At 51.3% G+C, this 25,245-nt stretch overlaps 1 protein-coding gene across 1 annotated transcript; it reads left to right on the top strand.

The window, feature by feature from the left end:
* Positions 1-24,021, top strand: GTPBP1 (GTP binding protein 1). Its single transcript, XM_065887238.1, has 12 exons — positions 1-197; positions 2,844-2,955; positions 9,062-9,242; positions 9,836-10,184; positions 13,975-14,098; positions 14,957-15,071; positions 17,912-18,056; positions 18,172-18,354; positions 19,078-19,213; positions 19,852-20,030; positions 21,301-21,501; positions 22,408-24,021. Exons 1-12 carry the CDS (start codon positions 6-8, stop codon positions 22,498-22,500), a joined length of 2,010 nt encoding a protein of 669 aa, XP_065743310.1. The 5' UTR covers positions 1-5; the 3' UTR covers positions 22,501-24,021.
* Positions 24,022-25,245: the final 1,224 nt, after the last annotated feature.

The following is a 25,245-nucleotide window of genomic DNA, read 5'->3' as shown; positions in this document are numbered from 1 at the left end:
TAAAGATGGCGGCGGAGCGGAGTCGCTTCCCGATGGACTCGCCGGTCCCTGCCTCTATGTTCGCCCCCGAGCCCAGCTCTCCGGGGGCGGCCAGGGCCGCGGCGGCTGCCGCCCGGCTCCACGGCGGCTTCGACTCGGACTGCAGCGAGGACGGCGAGGCGCTCAACGGCGAACCGGAGCTGGACCTCACCAGCAAGGTAGGCCCGGGCGCCGGCGCCGGCGCTGAGGGGACCGTCCGGGCGCCGAGGGGTACCGGGCGGTGGGGCCGCGCAGTCTCCGGGGCGACGGCGGGGGCAGGAGGGGTCGAGCCCACCCACCTGTAAGTGCGGGACGCGCGGCGGGTTCCCCGGTGAGGGGCGGCTCCGGCGGCCGGCCGCACCGCTGTCCTTCCCCGGCGGCGCCCACCCGGCCTCCCGCCGTCCGGCTCCCGCCGAGATCACAACCCCTCGCCTCCGCCACGTGGAACGCGGGCGCCGGACGCCGGCAGCTACTCGCGCAGTGGTCGTCCCCACGCGGTGCCGCCTCCCCCGAGATCGAGAGTGGCTCTCCCCGTGGACTGTCCACGGCAGCCTAGGGTCGGAGGTGGCTTGGGCAGGGCGCGCGGGAGTATCATGTAGTCCGAGGGGGGAGCAGGGAGTCAGCTGCGGCTCTTCCTGGTGTTGGGAGAGGAAACATTAAGTAGTCGCTCAGTCCGGGAGAAGGACGTCTGAAGAATGTCTACTTTACAAACCCACCCAAAACAGAAGTGAAAGATGGGCAGTGACCCATCATTTCGCCATTCTGGGAGTGGGACTTTATGTTGTTTGACTGGAATAATGAAGGACGATTTAAGTCGTGTCTTCTGAGCTCTCGAGAAGGTGGGCAGGATTTAAGGGCTCATCTTCTGCTTGGCGTTGGGGGCGGGAGGAATAAAAAATTAAGTATAATTTGGGACTGGTGTTTCGAAGGTGCTTAACATCGCTAAAGGAAAGAATGCCAGCTTGGGGGTCAGACAGGGCTGGGTTCCCTTTCCTGCCCTGCCAGTTAAAAAGGCTCTGTGACCTTGGGAAAGTTCCTTAACCTCTCAGTTCTCCAGCTCCATCATCTTTTTAGTACAGATGCATTGTAAAAACGAGAACTGTATGTAAGAAACCTACTGCACTGCCGGTTACATACTACTCAGTAAATGTTTGAAGTGAACTGAATAAACTGATAATTCTCTGTGCAGATTAAGTAGCAGCTGATGCAGGATAGAACACCGATACCGCCTCCTACCTGTTGTCGAGTACTTACGGTAGAGAAGTTTAACGACTTTTGAAGACATGAGTGACTTTCTAGTCTGTGGTGGCAAAATTGCATGAAACTTGGTCCAGACAGGAGAGAACTTTACCTTGCAGCTAATTGATCTCTCCCTCTAGTCTCTGCAGAGCACTTAGAAGCCGGTACTGCACCTTGTCACAGTGGTCCTGTCCGGTGCCTCTAATGCCATAACGAGGCTGGCCAAGTTCAGAGAGGATGGTCAGGGGAAATGTGTGAGGTAATGGGACACGATGCACACGTCCCAGCACCCAGGTTCAAAGCATAAGCTCTGATGAGTCAACTCAGGAAATTGTAAGAGATACACTTGACTCAAGCAGATGAGCTAGATGTCAATTGATGGCCAAGGTGCTGAAGAAGCCTGAAAGCAGTGGGAAATTGCAGGGCAGAGTTGCAGAGAGCAGTACCTCTACTTCCTGACCAACTTATTTAATGTTCCAGGATAGGGAAGTGTTCCTTCATCACGTAGCTGGGGAAGTCCTTCTCAGTATTTTAAAGTTGAGAAGCTATATGTAGATTAATACTGATGATATTGAAAAGAAAAACGGACGTGAAGGGAGAGGATAGAGGGGTTGAACAGATTGATTCCTAAGGAAAAGATTAGAAGCTATAAGTTTATATACTTGCTACAATTAAATGTGGGGATGGACATAAGGTTCTGAGAGCTTCCAAAAGGAGAAGCAGTTAGTGAACTGCGGTGGCTAGTTTCATCCAGGAAGATTTTTCTAGGATGATTGGGTGAAGAAAATTGTAATTACCACTTATTGAGCTGTGGACTGGATGCTTTACATGTTATCTTATTTGGTCTTTACAGTGGCCTTAGGATGCAGGTAGTAGTATCTCCATTTTGTAGATTAAAAAACTGAGACTCAGAGGTTAAGTTCTTTGTCCAAGGTCACACATGAGTGGTTAGAGAATGGGATCTGACATGCCTGTTGGTAAATGGCCTCCTCAGATAAGTGGTTGATATTTTAATGTTATTGGCAGAAATTCACAAAATGACGGTGCTAATACCCATCTTAGGGGTAATGTGTTTTGTTGATAAAGATGAGTCTTGCAGCAGTTTTTACTGCCGATTCCTAAATAACTGAGATAGCCAAGGCAAGTTGGAACAGACTTCTTATGTTATTATGGGAACCGTCGGCCTTGGATGGAGATCTCTGTGAGTTGCAAGCTGCAGGTAGAAGACTTCGGCATGTAGGTGTAAAGCACTACTCATTTAATTTCTACCTGCAATGCCAGATTCTCAGTCATTGTGGATCCTGCCCCTCGGTTAAGCAGCAGGAGGCAGGCTGCTCACACCCTCTTTTCTGTGGGTTGTGGTTCAGACATACTCATTTCAGTACTGCATATAACTCAACTCTCATAAGGCCTTGGGCTCAAAGGCTATTTAAGGAGAGGCAGAGAGGGCATGAGAGGGCTGCCCAGCTCTTTTAGATCAGGGTGCTGTGGGGTTCAGTCAGGGTCTTTGGTCAGGCTCTCGATCTGCTTTGGCTGTGGTGTTCTTCTAGTAAGTGTGGTCCTAAGGCTGTTGGTTTCTCTTCTAGCTGGTTCTAGTGAGCCCTACATCAGAGCAGTGTGACAGCCTACTTCGGCAAATGTGGGAGAGGATGGACGAGGGATGCGGAGAGACCATATATGTCATTGGGCAGGGATCAGGTGAGCATAGTTTTCCTTTCACTTTACTTTTTTAAAAATTCACTTTCCAAGCGGTTTTACAGATGCTGCTTTTCTGCCGCCAGTACTCTACATTTGCATAAGAGGAGATGAAGCACAGAGCAAGGAAACTTCTTGTCCGAGGTGATAGAGTAGGTCACAGTTAGGTCTAGGATTAAGCCTTCCCTAGGCAGCGCTAAGTCTTCCCCTCCAAGCCCGATTCGCAGATCCCATGGCTACTCATTGCCCGCTTAGCAGAGAACCCCTGCGATACTTCTTGATGTCAGCAAGGAAAGGACATCCAGAATTCCTCTCTTCGGCAAGGCTGCCTTGCCCTGGACCATACTGACCATTCGGTGGGGATAGCTGTGATAACAGAGGTCCTCTTTTCTCCCTGTGAGATCCCATCAGACATGTAAGCTTGTTGCTATTCTGGAAGGGACTTGTTATTGTCCTCCCAGCCCCTTATTCCATTGTAATGGGGCCCATTGTTTTAGGGGAAGGCAGCCCCCATGACAGAATCCCAGATTATATCCTGGGCTTTTTTCCCCCTGGTCATTCCTAGTTTATATCCTCAATACAAAGCCTGCTTACTCTCATCTTCATTAAGACATTATCTTTGCTGAAATGGCAGCTGGACTTGTTTAATAATTATGAATTTAGCCTGTACCAGGTCTTATCTCTGTCATCTCTACAAGAAGCCTAAGTAGGCCTCGATGCATCATTGAGGGACTCGTTCTCTTTGCCGAATGTACGTTTTGTAAAGGCAGGTAATAATTCTTTTGTAGTTTGAGTCTAAGATGGAGGAAATCTCAAAATCTGTCTTGAACTATTTGACAGATATCTATTAAGTATCTTAGAAGGTCTTGATACTGTTGCAAAGCACTTTTAGATACTTAAAATCTGGTCTCTGTCCCAAGAAGGAGAGATGGCATATACATAGTTAACTTCAGTAGAAAACAATATTTGGAAATGCTGCAAGAATGACACAAGGAAGAAGGGTTTGATCTCCAAATATTGCTCTGCCTTCCTTTGAAATGTTCCTCATATCTATCCTTTCCTTTCTGTATTTACTGCCACCTCCCCAGTTTTAGGTGTTACCACCTTAAAGAAGGCATGGTCAGAGAGATAGGCAAACCAAGAGGTTCTGTCAAGAAAGAGAGGGAGGGGCTTCCCTGGTGGCGCAGTAGTTGAGAGTCTGCCTGCCGATGCAGGGGACACGGGTTCGTGCCCCGGTCCGGGAAGATCCCACATGGCCCGTGAGCCGTGGCCGCTGAGCCTGCGTGTCCGGAGCCTGTGCTCCGCAACGGGAGAGGCCACAACAGTGAGAGGCCCGCTTACCGCAAAAAAAGAAAGAAAGAAAGAAAAGAAAGGAAGAGAGGGAGTTGGCCAGCATTGTCAAGTGTTACAGAGACAGCAGGGAGAGTCAGGTTCAGAAAAAGCCATTCCATTTGGTGACTAGGGGGATCATTGGTAGGCTTTTGAAAGCTTTGGGGTCAGGTGCACACCTGGCCTCCTGTAATAGGATGAACCACTCAAAGGTCACTTCCAGCTTATAGAATTGAAGAAACCACATCTAGATCAGTTCTGACAAGTGTTGGGACTGTTCTTTGAAGACCCAGATTCTTAAAGCCCCTACTCTTTGCTTATTCTTTAATGTGGACTCTTACTGAACTTTACCATACCTTGGTGGCTCACAGTTAATTAACCCTCCCGTGGCACGGCATAACAAGATGGCAAACATTCATTAACACGTATTTTACACACCCAAGCATTATCTTTGCATCTACCAATTGGATGCTATTAGATTCATAGTGACTCCTTCCTGCTGGGATTCTTTAGGGGCAGAAAGAGATTGTAATTAAACAAGTTGAAGATCAAGCAGAAGACTAAAAGAGATGCGAGGCCCCCTGGGTCAGCTTGATCCCTGACTTTCTGTGTGTGCTTGGTGCTTGCCCTCTGTTTGACGCTTCCTTCACCTATAAAATCGGGCGGATGGTACCACCACTGCCCCCACAACCTGAGGCAAGTTTTGTAGGGATAAATTAGACTTTAAAAAAATTCGAAGCAGGGTGGAGGAATGTGCTCTTTAAGTATACGTTCTTTTTTCTCTTATTATTATTATTTTTTTTGGCCATGCCGTGCAGCATGTGGGATCTTAGTTCCCTGACCAGAGATTGAACCCACACCCCTTGCGTTGGAAGCACAGAGTCTTAACCACTGGACCACCAGGGAAGTCCCTAAGTATACATTCTTAAGTTACGGTTGATACTTTAAAAGGAGGCAATGTGACCTAGCAGTTAGTTCAGGGTCTGGAACCTGGTGGGTCTAAGTTTGCCTGATGCTTTTCCTTGTCTTAAAATGGGGATAATAATAGAATCTAGTCCATGGTGGCATGGTGAAGATTAACACTTGGCATATAGTAAGCACTATATAAACGTTAGCTAGTATTAATAGTTGCAGTAGTAATTTTTTAAGGGTTCCAGGTTATAGATGATTTACCATGAGATTTCTTTCAAAAAGAGCCTTGTTCATTCTTCACATATTAAATCGTGACTTTCTAAGACCCAGGTACTGCATTAAGAGTTCAGGGAGCATGGGAGGAGTGTTACATCTTTGTGGGAGGGTCAGAAAAGACTTAAAAGTCTTTCCAAAGGAGGAGGTGCCCCTTCAGTGAATTCTAAAGCATGAGTAGGAGTTTTCTAGGTGAGTGGAGACAGTAGTGAGTGAGCAGAGAAAGCCACAAGCACAGAGGCATGGAGGCATTGATGAGTGTGGAGTATTTGGTGGACCAGGAGTGATTCAGTAAAGTAGGAAATGTAGAATGTGAGGTTGGGAGTGTCAGGAGGGGAGACTGGACAGGTAGTCAGGGCCCAGATCTGAGGGTCTTTGAATGCCATACCAAAGCGTTTAGACTTTTATCCTAAAATTGTGGGGAGCCTTTGCGTTATGTTGAGCAGGAGAGTACATATAAGAAAGGTAAGTCAGTGGCAGGACTGAGATCTGATCAGGTTCCTGCACGGCTGAATATGTGGCCTTTAGTAATTGGACCTCAGCGGCTTTTCTCCTTGGCCTTTGTTTCCACTCCTACAGAGTGAGGAGTATAGAGCGTGCTGGAGAAGGGTAATGTGACTGGGTGCATTTCTGGGAGCCCTGGATGGATGAGGTGACACTGGTGATTGCCTGCTGGTGTGGGATAGGATCTGAAAGCTTCTCATTGTACCAGAAGCAGGAAAGGTTGGATAGAATGTGGGGGTCTGGCAAGAGTGGCAGGGCTAGCTGGCCTTCTCTTAGGGATGCTTCCGAGACCTTCTCTAACCCAGAATATGTCCAGAGCGCAGTTGGCCATGCATTTAGAAACTCCTTGCAGGACTTCCCTGGCGGTCCAGTGGTTAAGACTCCGTGCTTCCACTGCAGGGGGCATGGGTTCGATCCCTGGTTGGGGAACTAAGATCCTGCGTGCCATGTGGCGCAGCCAAAAAAAGAAAAAGAAAAAGAAACTCCTTGGCTCAACTGCATCCTCTTTGTTCATTTGTTTTGCATTTTACAAACGTTTGAGGAGTTGGTATAGGAAAGGCACCCCCATGGAGCGTCCAGGAATGTTTGAGATATGTCCCTTGTCCTCGAGATGCTTGTGTATAGCAGGGGAAGACACGCATCCAAAACTCTATTCCATGTGGTAAACTTCATAAGGGAGCAGAATGGGTAGGATTTTGACAAGTGGAGATACGCTGATTGGCTTTCTAGGGCAGGAAATACATGAGCAAAGGTATAGAGCTAGAAAAGTGCAGAGACATGGAGGGATGGTGACTCGGCCACCTGCACTGGAACAAAGCTTAGAAGGGGAGGGCGGGGGAGGGGGATGGAAGCCTCTAAGGAATTGGAACTGAGCGCTGCTGGGCCTGGGGAGCCCTTCCAAGGCTTTGACTCGGAAGTGACAACGTCAGAGCTGTGCATTCTGTAGGACCTTGAGCTTGTATGTCTATGCAGGATGGGTTGGCAGAAACAGACTGGATTTGCTAAGACCAGTTAAGGATCTCTTGTGGCGATTCAGGTAGAATAATGGCCTAAATCAGGCTGGTGGCATTGGATTGGCAAAAAGAGGAGAGCAGGGACAAGGAAAGGGGCAGGACTGGAGTGATGAGTGTTAAGCTGGGGTGACTGGAAGGATAGTGGTGTCATTAGAAATAGGTAAGGCAAGAGGAGGAACTGGTCTGGCACTAAGAGGAGCCCTTGCCAGAGGAAAAGCCTCTAGGTTTGGAATCAGAAGACCCAGGCTCACACGGCCCCTCTGCTCCCTCCCAGCACAGAGACCTCTAGGTTCTGTTTCCCCACTATTAAATGGGAACAGTAATGCCTAACTAATGGGGTTGCAGAGAGGACTAAAATGCTTTATTAATGGTGTTAGTTTTTGTGCTGTTGTTTAAAAAGGGTGTGGACGGAGCTCTGGGAAGAATGACTAGATATGAATGTTTTCATAGTTTTCAGAATGACAGTTGAACCCATAGAATGAGAAGGCCAAGGAGAATGTTTCAAGGATAGAGAAGAAGGCCACTGACTGACTACTGAATAAGACGGCATCTGGGGACAGCAGCAGGAATAGCCAGCAGAGGAGACAGAAGGAAGACCCAGAGGGCCAGGAGGTGAATCAGAAGAGTTTGGGCTCTAGGCAAGCAGGGCGGGAATGAAGTGCCTCAGTAAACAAAGGGACTGTTGCCAGCAGTGTTGCCTGTGAAGGGTTCGAGGAAAGGGCATTGGATGAGTGGGCAGAACGTCACTGATGACTTGAAAACCAGGTTTTTCCATAGTCATCAGATCAGTGAGAAGGTGGTGAGGAAATAAAGTCAACAAGTGTCCATTACTCTGGAGATGCTTGGAGGAGATGGTAGCTCAGTAGATAAGCTGGGGCAAGGGAAGAGGGGTTGGGTCTCCTTTAGTTTAGGAAAGCCTTGAGCTTGTTTGTAGGGGGAGAAGTGGAAGGGGGTGAGAGAAGGTGCTGCAAGGCCTTTGGAGGCAGAAAAGAAAAGAGGTTGGGCACATGAGCCCAGGGAAGGAGAGGGGTGCTCCCAGGAGACAGCTGGAGGAGCTGTCATTCTACTGTGGGAATGAAATGTGGCACCATGTGGACAGTACCTGACCGGGACTGTCATACAGTAGGCATTCAATAAATTAGTGGTTGATTGGTCCGTCCTTCCTCATCCTAAGCTCAGACTCATTTTTTCCAGCTACTTGCTGGACATTTCACCTGAGCCACCTCTGTTAAAAATCTGTCCCTAAACTCATTCTTAAATTCTCTCTCCATTTTCCTTTGTCTCCTGTCATTATCTCTTGCCTGGATTATTAGAATTACTTCCTAACTGGGCTCCCCGTTTCTGGTCTCTCGCTTGCCAGCGCTCACTTTACACTGCTGCTCAAGGGATCTTTCTGTCCCACAGCGATCTGATCTTGCTACTCCCCTGTGTAACCCCAAGGCTTCCCACCCTGGTACATATGTGTTTTGCTGCTGTGTGATGTTTGTCTGCCTAACTGTTTCTGCCTCTCGTGTGGTCTCCTGCCACTTGACACCCTGCTCCCCAACGCGCCGAGCTGCTTACTGGTCCCTGAACGTGCCATGATCTGCCGTGCTCCATGCTTTGCTCTGCTGCCTAGGATGTCTTTCCTCCTTTCTCCGCAGGCCCATTTTTCATGTTTGGAGACGCAGCTTGGAGTCAGCTCCCTGCAAAGCTGTCCTCAGCTTCCCCAGGCAATGCTAGTTGCTCGTGCTTTACATTCTCTTTGTACAGCTCTGTAGTAAAGCACTCAAGCTGTATTGCAATTAATTAATTTCCTGTCTCTCCCCGCTGGGCTGTGAGCTCGCTAAGGGCACCTGTATTCCCAGTACCCGGCCTGAGACTTGGCATAAAACCTAGGAGAGTCTCTGTGATTACTGTTGAATGAATTAATGAATGCCCTGCTTAATGGAGAAGCCTATTATTTATTAACTTGTGAGCAAATTTTTGAAGTATCTGGTAGAGAGAGCCATGTTCGTCAGTGCCCAGGGTGGGACCTTGTGAGGGGTGGCTGACTGGCAGGCTTGATGGCAGGCTGACGTCTGGGCCCTTGTCACCAGATGGGACTGAGTACGGGCTGAGTGAAGCTGACATGGAGGCCTCCTATGCCACGGTGAAGAGCATGGCAGAACAAATAGAGGCCGATGTCATCCTCCTCCGGGAACGTCAAGAAGCTGGGGGCCGTGTGCGCGATTACCTGGTCCGGAAACGAGTAGGAGACAATGACTTCCTGGAAGTCAGGTGAGGAGGCTTCAGAACAGTTCCAGGTCCCCTGAAGCATGACCCTGGGGTCTAGGGCTTCACACAGAACGGTGATTGAGCCTTTGACACCTGGTGTGTCGGGTACACCCTTTCGCTTCCTGAGGCATGGAAAGAGTGTCCAGAAACACCGATAGCTCCATTCTCTGTTTCTGCACTCCCTCATCCCTAAATATTTCCATTTGGAGAGAGTGGGAGAGAGGCCAACCATATGTTCTGTGGCCATTTTGTGGGCTGCATTTGCTTTCCCATCAGGCCGGGAGGCTTGAAACCAGGGTAACGGAGGAGAGCATTTTGTACCTCTCTTGGCTTTAGGGCTTCTGTCTGGCAGCTTTGGGAAAGCTAGTGGAAGTTAAGGGAGAAAGTCATTGTGGTGGGAACTCAGTTCCTCCTGAGTAACTTTCTACTCCCTGGATACAGCTCTAAGAGCATTCCTAATGTGCTCATCCCTGAATAGAAGGGGCAGAGAGCTGGAGAGGCTCAGGGGCAAGCCTGTCCTTATGGATCCGGTTGCGGAGGTCCACTTCACTCAGTCACCAACTCTCACACAAACGTATGGGTTTGTGTTCACACAGGGTAGCGGTAGTAGGCAACGTGGATGCCGGCAAAAGCACGCTTCTGGGGGTCCTGACCCACGGGGAGCTGGACAATGGCCGAGGCTTCGCCCGCCAGAAACTCTTCCGCCACAAACACGAGATTGAATCTGGTCGCACCAGCAGTGTGGGCAACGACATTCTGGGTTTTGACAGTGAAGGCAATGTGGTAAACAAGCCAGACAGCCATGGTGGCAGCCTGGAGTGGACAAGGATCTGTGAGAAATCCACTAAGGTGATTACGTTCATCGACTTGGCCGGCCATGAGAAGTACCTGAAGACCACGGTCTTCGGCATGACCGGCCATTTACCTGACTTCTGCATGCTCATGGTAAGTGGGGTGCTGCCGAGGAGCGGGGGCTGCAGCTGGGCTCCGGGGCTGTGGTGATATGCAGGTGTTTGACATTGTTCTGAGACAGGGCCTTTTGGTTCAGGGCTTTGAAATTGGGTAAGAACGACAAGTTTTGCAGGGGTGCCCAGCCTTCTCAAGGAGCGTACCGTGATCTTTCTCCTAGCTTAGGCCAGGAGGAGGTCCTCTAAGCAGAAACCAAGGTGCCATTTGCAGACCTCTCTTATTTTTCGGAGAGGGGTAAGGGAGGGTTTCTCCTGGGGCATTTCTTATTACCTTCAGAAGTGTTTCCTCCTGGAGTTGGGCTACTTTGAGATGATACCAGGCAGCACCCTCAGAGATGGGGCGGCCTGGGAAGGAAATGGGGGAGAGTGCAGATAGCCGTTGAGGGGCCTGAGAGGTGGCCTCTTCTGAAGCCTGGAACCAGTGTCAACCAGTCCCACAGCTATTTGCTGAGAAGCTTCTGCATGCCTATCACTGTGCCAGGCCTGAAGACAGAGCAGTGAAGAGGGTGTCCCGAGCTCCCATAGAGCTTACAGTCTCGTGGGAAATAGATTTTTAAGCAGCTCATCATGTAGGTGAACTGAAAGGGGAAGGGAGCAGAGGCTTCTGGGCTGGATCATGTTTCGAAGCTCGCATTTGGGCCCCTTTGATCTTCCTGGCCAGAGAGTAGGAGTCTGTGAGGCCCACGGCCTTGGTCACAACTTCACAGCTTTCAGAGAGAGTGCGAGCGAGCGGGTTTTCCTTTGGCAAAAATCCTTCTCAAAACCCTTCCCCGTTTCCCAGTTCCTCCAGCTGTCTGTATTAATAAGTGTAGTAAATGCCAACATCTGTTCAGAGCAAACTTGATCAAGTTGCCCCACAAACAGAGGTTTCCAGGCAAATTCTCCCCAGACCAGAGGGTAAAGAGAGGCAGAGCATATGTATGAACACTCTTGTCGGCTCTCTGCCCGAGGTTCTTGCAATCTCATTGTGGTTTTATCTCCCATATCTTTGAACGTTGCAAGGGGCCCTTACCACCTTGACTGGCTGAGGAAAGCCGCTCTACAAAAGGGTTTCGAAGGAAGAGCCATAGGGTGTATTTGGGGCAGTTGTTGGGTTGAGATTAAGAAGGGTGTAGAAATCAGTTTAACATGAGCGTTTTTCTAACTGAGCTACAGTGATCAAGGTCAATTAACGGACATATCTTCACCCCAGATGAAATGTTACGTATTATCTGACTTTTAGGCCATGAGCTAAATATTAAAAATTTCTGTGGAAAACAATGAAATATTTCATTATTGTTCCATGGCAATCAATTTCCAGAAAAACAAAAACAAAAAAACCTTGAAAATATAGAGACAACAGAGAGATCATTCTGTTATCCTGCTTGGGAAGAACAAAAGCAGGTCTGGGTTGGTTAGGAAAGGTGGTTGGAGGGAATGGGAAGAATTAGGAGGGAAATGGTGGAGGTGTCTCGGTGTAGGAAAAGGGAACATGCGTGGGACATCTGTGCTGGTGAGGTGGTAGCTCACCTGGGAATTGTAATGATCAAATGAGAGCATCGCTTGAAGACACTGGAATGTATATTTATTTTATTTATTTATTTATTATTTTTGGCCGTGGTGGGTCTTAGTTGCAGCACGCGGGATCTTTTGCTGCGGCGCGCTGGTGCTTCGTTGCAGCATGCAGGCTTCTCTCTAGTTGTAGTGTGCGTGTTTTCTCTCTCTAGTTGTGGTGCACGGGTTCCAGAGTGCATGGGCTCTGTAGTTTGCAGCACGTGGGCTGTCTAGTTGAGGCGCACGGGCTCAGTAGTTGTGGCACGCGGGCTTAGTTACCTCGCGGCATGTGGGATCTTAGTTTCCCAATGAGGGATCGAACCTGCGTTCCCTGCCTTGGAAGGGGACTTTACCACTGGATCACCAGGGAAGTCCCTCTGGAATGTATAAAGCCCTGTATAAATATGTCTTGGCGATTTTAATTTTAATTTTATTTTGTTTTAGTAAGTAATACATTCATATGGTACAAAAATTAAAAGGTACCAAAGGACTTAAAGCCTCTCTTCCGCCTGTGTTGTTTCCTCCACAGGCAACCAGTACTTCCAGTTTCTTATGTATCCTCTAGAGATATTTTGTAATCACCCAGCATATATGTGTATATTCTCTCCCTCCAATTTCAGACATTCAGAAAAGTTGAAAGAATAGTACAACGAATACCATAAACCCACCACTCGGAGTCAACAATCATTAACATTTTGCCATATTTATCTGTACATGTGATAGATGCATATGTGGAGTTTTTCTGTGTGTGTGTATGGTTTTTGTTTTCTTTTTGTTTGTTTTTGTTTTTTTTGTTGGTTGGTTTTTTGGCTGAATCATTTGAAAGTAGATTATATTATAGACATTGTGACTCTTCACCCCAAATACTTCAGCACACAGCTCCTAAAATACTTTAGCACACAGCTTCCTACTGTTATTGCAACCAAGAAGACGAACAAGAGTTCCCTAATATCATACAATATCTAGTCTAAAAGTATTTATGTTATCTCAGATGTTCCCCCAAATGTCTTCCAGCTGCTTTTTTCAAACAGTGATCCAATCACCACTCTTTGTGATAGCATGCTGTATACCACCTTGCTTTTTCCCATTAAAACATATCTTAGAGGGGCTTCCCTGGTGGCGCAGAGGTTGAGAGTCCGCCTGCCGATACAGGGGACACGGGTTTGTGCCCCGATCCGGGAAGATCCCACATGCCGCGGAGCGGCTGGGCCCGTGAGCCATGGCCGCTGAGCCTGCGCGTCCGGAGCCTGTGCTCCGCAACGGGAGGGGCCACAACAGTGAGAGGCCCGCGTACCGCATAAAAAAAAAAAAACATATCTTAGAGATTACCCCACATCAGTTAAGAGTTTCCTCTTTCTTTTGTATCGCACACTTATGCATGTCTCTAATTTATTTAACCAGCCTTTATGATGATATTTTAAAACATTTATTGTTACAGGAAGGAATGGTAACAGTAGTAACAGCTGCCATTGCTTTTTTTAAAAAATCAGTTTATTTATATTTATTTATTTGGCTGCACTGTGTCTTTACTGCCGCACCTGGGCAGTGCTCTTTGTCACGGTGCGCGGGCTTCTCATTGCGGTGGCCTCTCGTTGCGGAGCATGAGCTCTAGGTGCACAGGCCTCAGTAGTTGTGGCTCGCGGGCTCCAGAGCACAGGCTCAGTAGTTGTGGCACCGGGGCCTAGCCGCTCTGCGGCATGTGGGATCTTTCTGGACCAGGGCTCGAACCCGTGTCCCTTGCATTGTCAGACAGATTCCCAACCACTGCGCCACCAGGGAAGTCCCTGCCATTGCTTGAATACCTAATTCGTGCTAGTTGTGTGCTGGACCTTTGACATAGGTTTGGTCATTTAAACCTAAGTGACCCTGTAAAGTGAATATTATTATCCCCCATTTTATAGATGGGGTAACTGGGGGCCAGGGATGTTAAACTGAATCCACTTTGATGACTTTGTTTTCCCAGACTGAGTCTGTCTTTTTTATTGTTTCAAAGTCTCCTCAGATTTTGATAGCCCACACTGTTAAATTGGAGGTTAAAGCAATCTGTGCCCAGCCCAGCTTTCATCTACAGCCATTTTGTTTCTGGCCTAAGACTTGTGCCCCCTGTGTCCTGTTCTGATGGTGGCCTCAGAGATGGGAGTTCTCTCTTACCTCAGCCTTCTTTGAGCCCCTGTGCCCACCCAGCAGCAATCTCTGTCTCCCTTGTCCTGACAGTTCTTTCTGTGTCGGGGCAGGTGGGCAGCAATGCTGGCATCGTGGGGATGACAAAGGAGCACCTGGGCTTGGCATTGGCACTCAATGTGCCTGTCTTTGTGGTGGTCACCAAGATTGACATGTGTCCTGCCAACATCCTGCAAGGTAAGTGAAGCCAACAGCCAGTAGCAGTCTCTCTGTTTGGGGCAGTCACGCACTGTGGCTCCTTGGTGATCTACCCGGAATTTTCTGTTTCCTTGTATTGTGCTTAGACCTTGGCCTGAATGTCTATCAACCCAGAATCTTTTGCTTTCTCCCTGTTTGCCTCTTGGTCTGAGCAGAGCTTAGAGTTATCTCCTGCTCATTGTTCCTTCTGGTTACAAATTCAAGGTCCTTGAAATCCCTAATCTGGCATCTCTTTTCAGATGGTTCCAGGCAGAAGGGGTTGGGTTTTACCATCTAAGCTGGACATACATGGAGACATTTGGGCAGAGAGTCTGATTACCTTTTACCACCAAAGGTTTCAAAACAGTGTTGCAAGACTAGGCTTTCATGCATCTCTCCCCCGTTGCTAAAGATGGTGGAAGAGAAGTGAAGACATATCCTTTTGGAGGGCCTCATAAGGACTTCTACAGGTGTCTAAATGTCCTAGAGATCCTTTTGTCAGATGAACTTTTTTTCCAGGAAGCAGGGAATTCTAGGAACAACATTGTCCTTCTGGTGGACCCCAAAATCACTTGCTTATAGGATGCAGGTCTTCTGGAGACTCTGGAGAAACCTGACAGGTTTCAGACTTATAACCTTAGCAGACAGTCCCCATCTGTACTCTCCTTCTACTCTAGCAAGCACTTACCCACCCAAAGTTTTGATCCTCCTTTTGCTTCTCCAGGCATTATGGCATTTAACGCTGTCCATCTATTTGTCTCCTGCTTGCATCAGTGATGAGTGGACCTGTCTTGCCCTAGAAGCCTGGCCAAAGAGAAGGCTATGTTCCCCTAATTTTGTTCCATTTTACCCTTTAAGAAACCTTGAAGCTGTTACAGCGCCTGCTGAAGTCACCCGGCTGCCGCAAGATCCCTGTGTTGGTGCAGAGCAAGGATGATGTGATTGTTACAGCCTCCAACTTCAGCTCTGAGAGGTAATGGGTAGGGAGCATTCACTTCTTCCTTTGATTTATTTATGTATTTTTAAATATTTATTTATTTGTTTGGCTGCGCCGGGTCTTAGTTGCAGCACGTGGGATCTTCATCGTGGCACGCGGGATCTTTAGTTGCGGCATGCGAACTCTCAGTTGCGGCATGTGGGATCCAGTTCCCTGACCGGGGTTCGAACCCGGGCCCCTGCATTGGGTGCATGAAGTCTTAGCCACTGGACCACCAGGGAAGTCCTGGGAGCATTCACTTCTGCACAGGCACAGAGATTGGTTGAAACAGAAGATTGTGCTCTCAGCAATGTTGCTCGGGGGCTGTATCGGGTGACCCAGATTCTGAGGTACTGGTCTCACTGAGGTTGGAATCCCAGCTGATATTTCAGTGTCCTTATCTGTGAAATGGGAATAATACTACCTTCTTCATAGGGCTCTTGTAAGTGTTGGAAATGATGTATGTAAAACACTTAGCACCGTGCCTGGCTGCTGTGTGATAGATACACAGCCATTTTTAGAATGGTTATTATTAATTTTTTTACACGGTTGTTTCTCAAAAGCTCTCTAATCACAGATCAGTTTTGGCATTTACTCATTAGCATGCCCTTTGATTCCATAAAATTTTTTTTTTTGGCCGTGCCGCGCGGCTTGTAGGATGCTAGTTCCCTGACCGGGGATCGAACCTGGGCCCTCAGCAGTGAAAGCGCCGAGTCCTAACCACTGGACTGCCAGGAAATTCCCTGACGCCATAAATATTTATTGGGTGTTTGTTCTGTGCTGGGCTTTTCATCTAGGCATTGAGGAGTCAGAGTTGACTTGGGCATAGTCCTTGTCCTCAAGGTGGTCGGCTCCTTGGTCAGAGATAATCTCTTGATAATAGTAAATTTTGTTAACACTGCTCCTTCTCCCAGAGTCTTGGGGCTGCTTAAGTACAGGACCCGGAGCAGCCTGACATTTTGGCCTATGTCTCTGCCCTGACGCTGTCTTCAGTACCAGCAGTTGGCCAGCAGAGGGAGTACGTTTCAGTCGACCCCATTTCAATTCATTTCATTTTGTTGAGTGCCTATTCTGTGTTGTCCCTACTCTAGGAGCTGTGGGAAATATATAATTCCTGATCTTGAGGAGTTTGACTAATCGTGAATAGGAGATATAGAGGCCATTCAGATAACAGACAGAAAATCAGATGTAGTCACGTGTAACAGAGACACAAAAAGTTCTCCCAAGACATACAGATAGCCAATAGGCACATGCAGTGTTGCTCAACATCGTTAGTTATTAGAGAAATGCAAATCAAAAGTACAATGAGGTACCACCTCACACCAGTCAGAATGGCCATCATTAAAAAGTCTACGAATAAATGCTAAAGAGGGTGTGGAGAAAAAGGAACCCTCTTACACTGTTCGTGGGAATGTAAATTGGTGCAGCCACTATGGAAAACAGTTCCTCAAAAAACTAAAAGTAGGGGGCTTCCCTGGTGGCGCAGTGGTTGAGAGTCCGCCTGCCGATGCCGGGGGCATGGGTTCGTGCCCCGGTCCGGGAGGATCCCACATGCCGCAGAGCGGCTGGGCCCGTGAGCTGTGGCCGCTGGGCCTGCGCGTCCGGAGCCTGTGCTCCGCAACGGGAGGGGCCACAACAGTGAGAGGCCCGTGCACTGCGATGAAGAGTGGCCCCCGCTCGCCACAGCTGGAGAAAGCCTTCGCACAGAAACGAAGACCCAACACAGCCAAAAATAAATAAATAAATTTATTTAAAAAAAAAAAAGAATCCACCTGCCAATGCAGGGAACACAGGTTCGAGCCCTGCTCCAGGAAGATCCCACATGCCGCAGAGCAACTAAGCCCGTGTGCCACAGCTACTGAGCCTGCACTCTAGAGCTCGTGAGCCACAACTCCTGAGCCCATGTGCCACAACTACTGAGCCTGTGCTCTAGAGCATGCTCACAACGAGAAGCCACCGCAATGAGAAGCCCACGCACCGCAACGAAGAGTAGCCCCCGCTCTCCGCAACTAGAGAAAGGCCACGCACAGCAACGAAGACCCAATGCAGCCAAAAATAAATAAATTAAAAAATATATATATCCTGTGACAAACCATAATGGAAAAGAATATGAAAAAGAATATATATATGTGTATAACTGAGTCACTTTGCTGTATAGCAGAAATTAACACAATGCTGTAAATCAACTATACTTCAATAAAATTTACAAAAAAAAATAAAGTTCTTTGAAAACTCAGAGGGAATGAAGAGTGCCCATCTGGGAAGGATTCCCTAGAAGAGGCGGTGCTGGAAATGGGCTCTGAAGGATGAGAGGATTTGGTAGTTGGATAAGAGGGAAGGAATTCAGGCAGGGGGTGAACAATTCAGAGTGAACAAGTACATGGGAACAAAAAAGTACCAAGGTCTTAGGAGAAGGGAGGGAGTGTTCTCTGGTCTGGCTGGAATATAGGAATTTGAGAGAAATAAACTGGCAGAGATGTTGGGAGGAGGGATTCCGGCTGTCTTTTCTGCAGTGGAGAGTTGGTTAAGGTTTTAAGGATGTATGTGCTTTAGGAAGAAGAGGCAGTCATGATCGCTCGAAATAGGGTAGTGGTACCGAGACAGAGAGGAGGGGACAGGTTTCAGAGACAAAACTACATAGGAGGAGGAGGAGGCCTCAGAGCAGGTCTGGACAGAAGTAGGTGAGCTGGGCAGAGGGCCTGGGAGGCCAGTGAAGGGGTGGTGGGACCCTTAGCAGCAGCAGCCATTCCAGGAGCCCTCGTGCTGCTCATCCCCTATCAGGCAGGAGTTCGCCACCTGAGCGCCTTCTTCCTCTCTCTCCACACTCCCCACCTTAGGATGTGCCCGATATTCCAAATCTCCAACGTTACAGGCGAGAACCTAGATCTGCTGAAGATGTTCCTCAACCTGCTCTCCCCTCGCACCAGTTACCGGGAGGAAGAGCCTGCTGAGTTTCAGATTGACGACACCTACTCTGTCCCGGTGAGTGGGTTCTGGTGGACTGAATAAGGCGGGAGGCTGAGTGGCGCTTCCTACAGGGGTGCCGGGGCGAGTCTGTAGTGCCAGTGGACTTACTGGACCGGGGTATTGTCTGCAGGGTGTGGGAACAGTGGTGTCGGGGACAACACTGAGGGGCCTGATCAAGCTGAATGACACGCTGCTGCTGGGCCCAGATCCTTTGGGTAACTTCCTGTCCATTGCTGTCAAATCGATCCATCGCAAGCGCATGCCTGTCAAGGAGGTGCGGGGGGGCCAGACAGCCTCCTTCGCACTGAAGAAGGTGAGTGTTGATAAAACCAAGAACTCCCCTCGGGCTCCGTGTTATGCTAGGCTCCGGGTCATCTCCAGTCCTCACAGCCGCTCTGCGAGGCAGGGATTACTGACCTCACTTTTACAGATGAGGAAACTGAGGCTCAGGAGAGCCTGAGTGACTTGCCCAGCATCCGGGGAGAACACCGGGACTTAAACGTAGGCCTGCCGGCCTCCTGAGCTTGGTGAGGGCAGCTGGGAGCCTTCCTGCGCTTCCTTCTTGCTGGGGTCCTTCTACGTGGGGCTGTTGAGTCCATGCCAGATCCTCTTGCCATTCAGCTTTCAGTCTCCTGGGGATTGGGGTCAGTGCTAGCTCCTGGGTCATTTGCACCAGCCAAGTTAACCAGCAAAGCCGGGTTTTCTGTGGGCTTCCCAACAGCCAGATCACGCTCGCCCTGTTTCTCCTACCTGAGTGCTTGCCTGCCTTTGCCCTCTCGCCACCCACTTAATTCCGACCCGTCTCGCAACTCCTAGCTAAAATGCCACTTTCTGTATGAAGTCTTTCCTGACCCCCCAATAGCAGTGTTGAGGCTTCCCGTGTAGCACTAAAGAAGGCCTGTGGTCCAGTGCAGTGAGAGGTCACGGCCAAGTTGGGGTGGTAGCAGTTCCCAGAAGGAGTCCTGGTCCTCTGTGACCAGCGGGTGAAGCCAGAAGGTATTATTGTCCCTGAGGTCTGGGATTCTCTCTCATTCAGATCAAGCGCTCGTCCATCCGGAAGGGCATGGTGATGGTTTCTCCACGCTTGAATCCCCAAGCATCCTGGGAGTTCGAGGCCGAGATCCTTGTCCTTCACCACCCCACCACAATCAGCCCGCGGTACCAGGCCATGGGTAGGTGTCTAAAGGCACTGCCAGCCTGAAGCCCCCTGCTCTAGCTCCCCCTACAGTGTGCTCCAGCAACCCAAACCCCAAAGTTTCAGCTGCAGCCAAAAGTCAGGTCGCTGCCCTGTTCAGTGATGCCATCCCCTCTGTTCCACCCACGAGCTGTGGCTTGTGGTTTATTCATTCTTGCAAACACTAACCAAGTACCAGCTCGGCGCTGGGCTCTGGAAACCCAGACCTGCCCTCAAGGACCTCACACTCAGTCCTTCAGCAGACATCTACCAAGTGCTGCAGTGTGCCAGGCGGTGTTGCCAAGGTGCTGGGGACAAAGACAGGATGGGCAAGGGCCCTGCCATCAGGAAGCCCACAGTCCAGAGAAGGCCCACATGCAAACAGAGTGCCCTGTGTTCAGGAACTAGGGACAGGTGGGTCTGGGGACAAGCGAGGTCTAACTGGAGGGAAAAGTGGGAGAATGTGAGGCAGGGTCAATCCAGGAACGGGCCTCCAGTCGCTTAGCCTCACTCTGCCCTCTGAGGTCTTCAGCCTGCCACAGCTCGAGCTTGTTTCATGCTTTCACCCACTGCCTCCCCTGCCCTGAGGCCACTGAGTGGCTCAGGCCTCTCCTGACTTCCTGGCTCCCTTGGCAGTGCACTGTGGGAGCATCAGGCAGACAGCCACCATCCTGAGCATGGACAAGGACTGTCTGCGCACCGGGGACAAGGCCACCGTGCATTTCCGCTTTATCAAGACCCCTGAGTACCTGCACATAGACCAGCGGCTGGTGTTCCGGGAAGGCCGCACCAAGGCTGTAGGCACCATCACTAAGGTATGGCCGGGCAGACCACCTTGCCTGCCTACAGGAAGTGCCAGGGACTGCTCCAGTTCTAGACTGTGAGCACAGCACGCTCTGCTCAAGAAGCCCTGAGAAATCTTACTGACTGCCAGGGGCAGAGGCACCAGTCCCTACCTTGGGAGAACTGGAACAGCGCCGAGGTATAGCCTTAGTGCCATCTTCTCTGCTCTCCTCAGAGGTTTCCCTAGACCGCCTGTCTCTCTGAGCTTTGGTAGTGACCATGGAGGAGAGAAGGTGGAGTTGAGGTATGGCAGTCCGTGGTGGGAGAATGCCTGCGCCTAGCCAGTGCTGGCCTCTGAGATGCTGGGTACGTGCCCCGATGGTCGGGCTGGGGCCGTGCCCTTAGAGCAGTGGGTCCAGTTGGAGTGAGTGCTGGATAGCAGTGGGGCATGGGCTTGAGCTCTTTGTGTCCTGGAGCGCACCTTATGCCCTCTGCAGACTTCATCCATGGCCTTGAGTAGCGGCACTTGATAGAGTGGTTTGACCCCTGCTCCATACATCCTGTCTGAGATCTTGGAATCAGCCTCAGGCTTGCTTCTCCTCCAGAATGGCCTTCCTTAGGCCCATCCACGTCACTAAGACTGTAGAGTGTGTTGAGTGGGGAGGGTCATCCTTGGAGGCCCCCTTGCTTTGGGCTGGCTGAGGGTTTGGCAGAAGCTGCCCGCACGTGCTGTGATGCCCTTGGGGATGCGGCTGGGCCTGTTCGCTGCTTTGTGTGAGGTTGAACTTGGGCCATAAGGGAAGGCTCTGAGTCAGTCCTTCCTGGGTGGTAGCTCTTAAGATTTTTGATGGCCACACTCCAAATGTTTCCAGCTCCTGAGACACCCACTTGATCTCTCTGGCAGGCCCAAAATTAAAACTTACCCCAGGCTCTTGTTACAGGGGCAGCAAGAGATAGAGTTGATGCTCTGGGCAGGCTGGACCCCAGCCTGGGAGCTGGGCTGAGTAGGAGATGGCTGAGGTTCACAGATTGTCTGTGGGAAGAGCAGCTGGGGCAGGGAACAGGCTGGAACCCTTCTGGGCTGGGCTGAGGCAGGTGAGACATCGGCCCTGGCACGCTGAGTGGAGAGGACATCTCTCCACCCCACTGCCCTGTCATTGCCCTCCTGCCACCCACCTCGCCCAGGCCCAGCCAGGCCACGGAGTGAGAGGTCCCTGAGACCTGAAGGGTGGGGCGGGGGCAGCTGAGCCCAGGTCACTGCCTGCAGTTCTGTCTCATCCCCCACCCCCTTGGCTCCTGCAGCTCCTCCAGACCACCAACAATTCCCCAATGAACTCCAAGCCCCAGCAGATTAAAATGCAATCGACGAAAAAGGGTCCCCTGCCCAAACGAGAAGAGGGAGGTCCCTCTGGAGGGCCAGCAGTAGGGGCACCCCCAACTGGAGATGAAGCTTGCTCTCTAGCGGCTGCGCAGCCAGCTGCGTCCGGCAGTCTCCAGCCACAGGTGAGTGTGCTTCCCAGGCTGGTCCTGGGCCCCTGACGGCCTCGGGCGGGGTGGGGGCGGGGGCATGGCCGTGGAGGTGACCCATAGGAGAGTGCCGGCAGCCTTCACCAGTCTGCCACGTCTTTGAGTTCCTAGATGGGTGTTTCCCACAACTCCAGGTCCCTAAGTGCTATCTAAGTGTGAGCTTTTTGTCTCTCAAGGCAGTGTTTTTCAAACTGAGATGTGGCGTACGTGAAATGAACTTAATGGGTCCTGACCAGCATTTAGTTTTAGTGAAAGAGAATAGAAAAATGTCAGCGTTTCCCTGTCATAGTAAGAGTGAGCGTTGTGTGTGTGAGTGCAAGTGATGTACGTACGTACTGCAGCCCCAACGTCTGAAAGACGCTGCCTTAGAGGGTCCTTCTGGCCCCTTCCCCGACGTGACACTTCCTTAGGGGTAGGTGGTCTTGGGCCCTGTCAGTGTGGCTCTCACTCGGCACCTCCTGCCAGCATTGTCCCCTGGAGTCCTCTCCTGGTGGCCCTCACATCGCCCCTTTCCAGCGTCTCTTCGTCTGACTCCTCTTTGGAGAAGGAAGCTTCTGCCTGGACCTGTCCTTTCCGCTCTCCCTCCCCGTCGAGTCTTTCCTCTGACTCCTTCATTTCTTTTTTCTTCCCACCTGTCAGCAGTGGCGCACGTTAGTTCCTGCTCACTCTGTGCTTCTCTGAACGGCTCCTCTCACACCGTGATCACCTGTGACCCACCAGCTGCGAGGAAGGCAGGGTGGGCGCCGGCTCCATCTGGTGGAGGGCGTAGCAGATGGCTGCTCGCTCACCTCCTGCCCCCGCTCCCCGCTGCCCCTCTGCTGTCCTGTCCTGCCCTGCTCCCGATGGGCCACTGCTTCTCAAGCTCCTTCTTCTCTCTTTCAGCCCAAGCCCGGCAGCGGGGGCCGGCGACGGGGGGGCCAGCGTCACAAGGTGAAGTCCCAGGGGGCCTGCCTGACTCCCGCCAGCGGCTGCTGAATCCCCCCCAGCCCACCTCCACCACCCAAGGGATCCTCGTTCTCTGGCCACCACTCCACCAGATGGGCCAGAGCAACTCTGACCACCGCTCGCCCTCCCCCAGGCCGCACCCGGAGCCTCGTCATTCCCCCCACCCCCGTTTTCCAGGGGGTTGTAATTTATAAGCTGAGGAAGGTGGCCAGACTTCTGGAGGACTGACCATCTCCAACTCTCTTCCCCACCTTCTTCCTCACTCACACCTTTTTTGTACATCTGGGCCCTTAGTTTTTATTCTTTTTATTATCTGTCTATCTATCTAGTGTGCGTGTGCGTGGGCGTGTGTGTGGGCGTGTGAGATGCAGGAGTACGGCCGGTCAGGGCCTGGCAGTCTTTCCCCTTTCTCCTCCGTGGCTGGCCACCAGCCTCCAGGAGCTAGTTGGCTGCCTGTCTGTCCGTGCGTTCGTGTGTCTCTGTGAGAACCTTTCAGGGCTGTCAGGAGCCGAAGCGCGCCCTCCTTCCCTGTGCTCACTCTCCAGTGCGCCTGGAGCCCCGCCACGGAGCCGCCTCCAGGCTGAGGGGCGTCCAGAGCAGGGGGCCGTCCTTCTGCGACTTGGGGATCTCAGCAGAGTGGAGAGCGGTGGTCCCCCTTTTCTCTTTCTCCCTCGTTTCCCTTAAACCCCCAAACAGGTAATGCCAAAAGCTCTTAGGCTGTAACTGTAGACGTGTGGAGGGTGTTGGTGACTGAGTTGTAGGACCCTCCTTGCCCCTCTGATCTTGCCACTGACCTGAAGACAGCTGTGGCTCTTCTTTCCCCTTGGAGACAATCCTTTGTTTGCCTGGCTGGCTGGGGTGGCTCCTCTTCTGCTGAGTCTGCCGAGCTGGGGCTCTCACCTTGCCCTGGGGCCGCCTCCTGCTTGGACTCTGACTCTGATTCTTGTTGGGCCTCAGGGCACTGATGATTGGGCCTGGGGTCCGCCTGCTCAGGGTCACGGTCAACAGCATCTCCTGTTGGTGGGGGTGCCAGGTGTTCCTCTGAGCCAGGCCGGGACTGGAACCCCTCCTTCCCTGCCACATCGCCCCAGCATGGCTGCTACAGGAGCCCAGCAGTGAAAGGCCTGAGCCCCAGATTTGGAAGCTCCGACTGGGGTACAGGGAGAGCAGGTAGGAGGTAGTAAAAAAGATTCTTCCAGACCCAGCTCAGAGCATTAAGCCCTTTGGAAGAATCGTTGCCAGGGGTGGGGGTGGTGTTGCCCAGGCCAGAGATGGTAGCATGGGCCCCAAACCAGCCTGCTCGGAGCTGTGGACTGAAGCCCTCTCTTTAGGGTGGACCGATGGGCAGAGAGATGTTCTTTCTCTAGCCTGGGACACCCAGCTGGCTGGGTCCTTCCTCAGCCTCGCGTCCCTTCCATCCCCAACCCTTCGCTGCCACTCCTGCTTCCGGACTGCTGCTCCCCTCCCCTCTCCTCCTGACTGTTTCTAGTTACCACTGACCTGTGGCCATGGACCGACCAAACCAGCACACAAAATAAAAGTTTGTTCCAAGTTGACGGTGTCCTGTTCCCTGCCCAGCCCCTCCAGGTGGAGGTGCGGCCACGGGGAACTCCGTTGCTCTGCCTGCCCTAGAGCCCCCTGCTGCGGGCCGGGCCGGGAGGGGCCCAGCTTCTCCTGTCAGGCAGGCATGGCTTCAAAACGCAGACTGCTCCGCCAGCTGTGACACAGGACAAGTGGCCATCCTCTGAACCTGTTTCCTCATCCTCGGCAAGAGGTAAATGCCTATGTCAGGTTGTTGCGGAGGATTCAGCGAGAGAATGTGTGTGAGGCCCCGATGTGCCCAGCACGTGGGCGGTACCCGGTGAATAATGGTCATCACACTGCTTACCACCCACGCCGGCTCCCACGTCCATGGCAGAGGCCGCAAGCTGGGCAACAGGCTCAAAAGGAGAAATGTGCCGTGGACACGTCTCTGCTGTTCAGCTGGGGCTGTGCCAGGCATTTCCCTCGCTTCATGTTCTTTGACATTCGCGGCTACGAGGGAGGTGGCGGTAGTTACGTTTTTCTGGTTAAGGACACTGGAGCTCAGGGGAACAGTGCCCCCAGCCCCCAGTCATTCCAGTCACCCACTCCAGCGGTGTCCTTCAGCCTGTCCTAGTTCCATTGTCTGCTGGCTGTTCCCCTCTTGAATTTTGACTCTGGTTCTGCTTACAGGGGCCGTTGCCCAGAGGTGCCTTTGTAATAGGAGTTCTAGCCTTGAGCGGCACCCTGTGCTCTCTGTCCCCACGGTGGGTGCTGTGGAATTTGTGTTTCCACAGGACTTGGCCATGGGGGACCTTGGAACAGGCAGAACCACGTTTTGTTGGAACTCCCCTGCCGCTGTGAGCATAACCACTTCCTTCACGTTTTGCAGCTGTGGCCTCCACCCTGGCCTCTGCCTTCCAACACTCAGGTCACTCTGATCTCTGTGGTCACCAGGCCCACACCTGCTGGCCAGGGAGCTGACTGCAGCATTTCATTGTCGTTAGCTGGGACTGCAAAGGTCCCATATGGGTCTCAGCCCTACCAGCTATCTGTTGGGAACAAAACGCCAGCCCTTTTGTTGTTGGTGAAGAATAAAGCTGTCAATGCAGTCACCTCAAATGGCAGGTCCTGACCCTTCTGTAACGCAGCTAACACGCGTGGCATCTTTAATTCAGCCAGGCCCACTGTTCTGGCTTATCGGCCTCCCCAGCACAGAATAAGCCACAGGAAATGTGCCATGGTGCAGGGGAA

The sequence above is a fragment of the Phocoena phocoena genome, chromosome 11, assembly GCF_963924675.1.
Source record: "Phocoena phocoena chromosome 11, mPhoPho1.1, whole genome shotgun sequence".
Classification (NCBI taxonomy): domain Eukaryota; kingdom Metazoa; phylum Chordata; class Mammalia; order Artiodactyla; family Phocoenidae; genus Phocoena; species Phocoena phocoena.
This window is presented reverse-complemented; position numbering and strand designations above follow the sequence as displayed.

Excerpts from the sequence above, each read along its gene's own strand:
- GTPBP1 (XM_065887238.1), top strand. The coding sequence starts at position 6 with ATGGCGGCGGAGCGGAGTCGCTTCCCGATGGACTCGCCGGTCCCTGCC. Across the intron at positions 15,072-17,911 it reads TCCAACTTCAGCTCTGAGAG|GATGTGCCCGATATTCCAAA; the intron begins GTAATGGGTAGG and ends TCCCCACCTTAG. Across the intron at positions 19,214-19,851 it reads CCCGCGGTACCAGGCCATGG|TGCACTGTGGGAGCATCAGG; the intron begins GTAGGTGTCTAA and ends CTCCCTTGGCAG.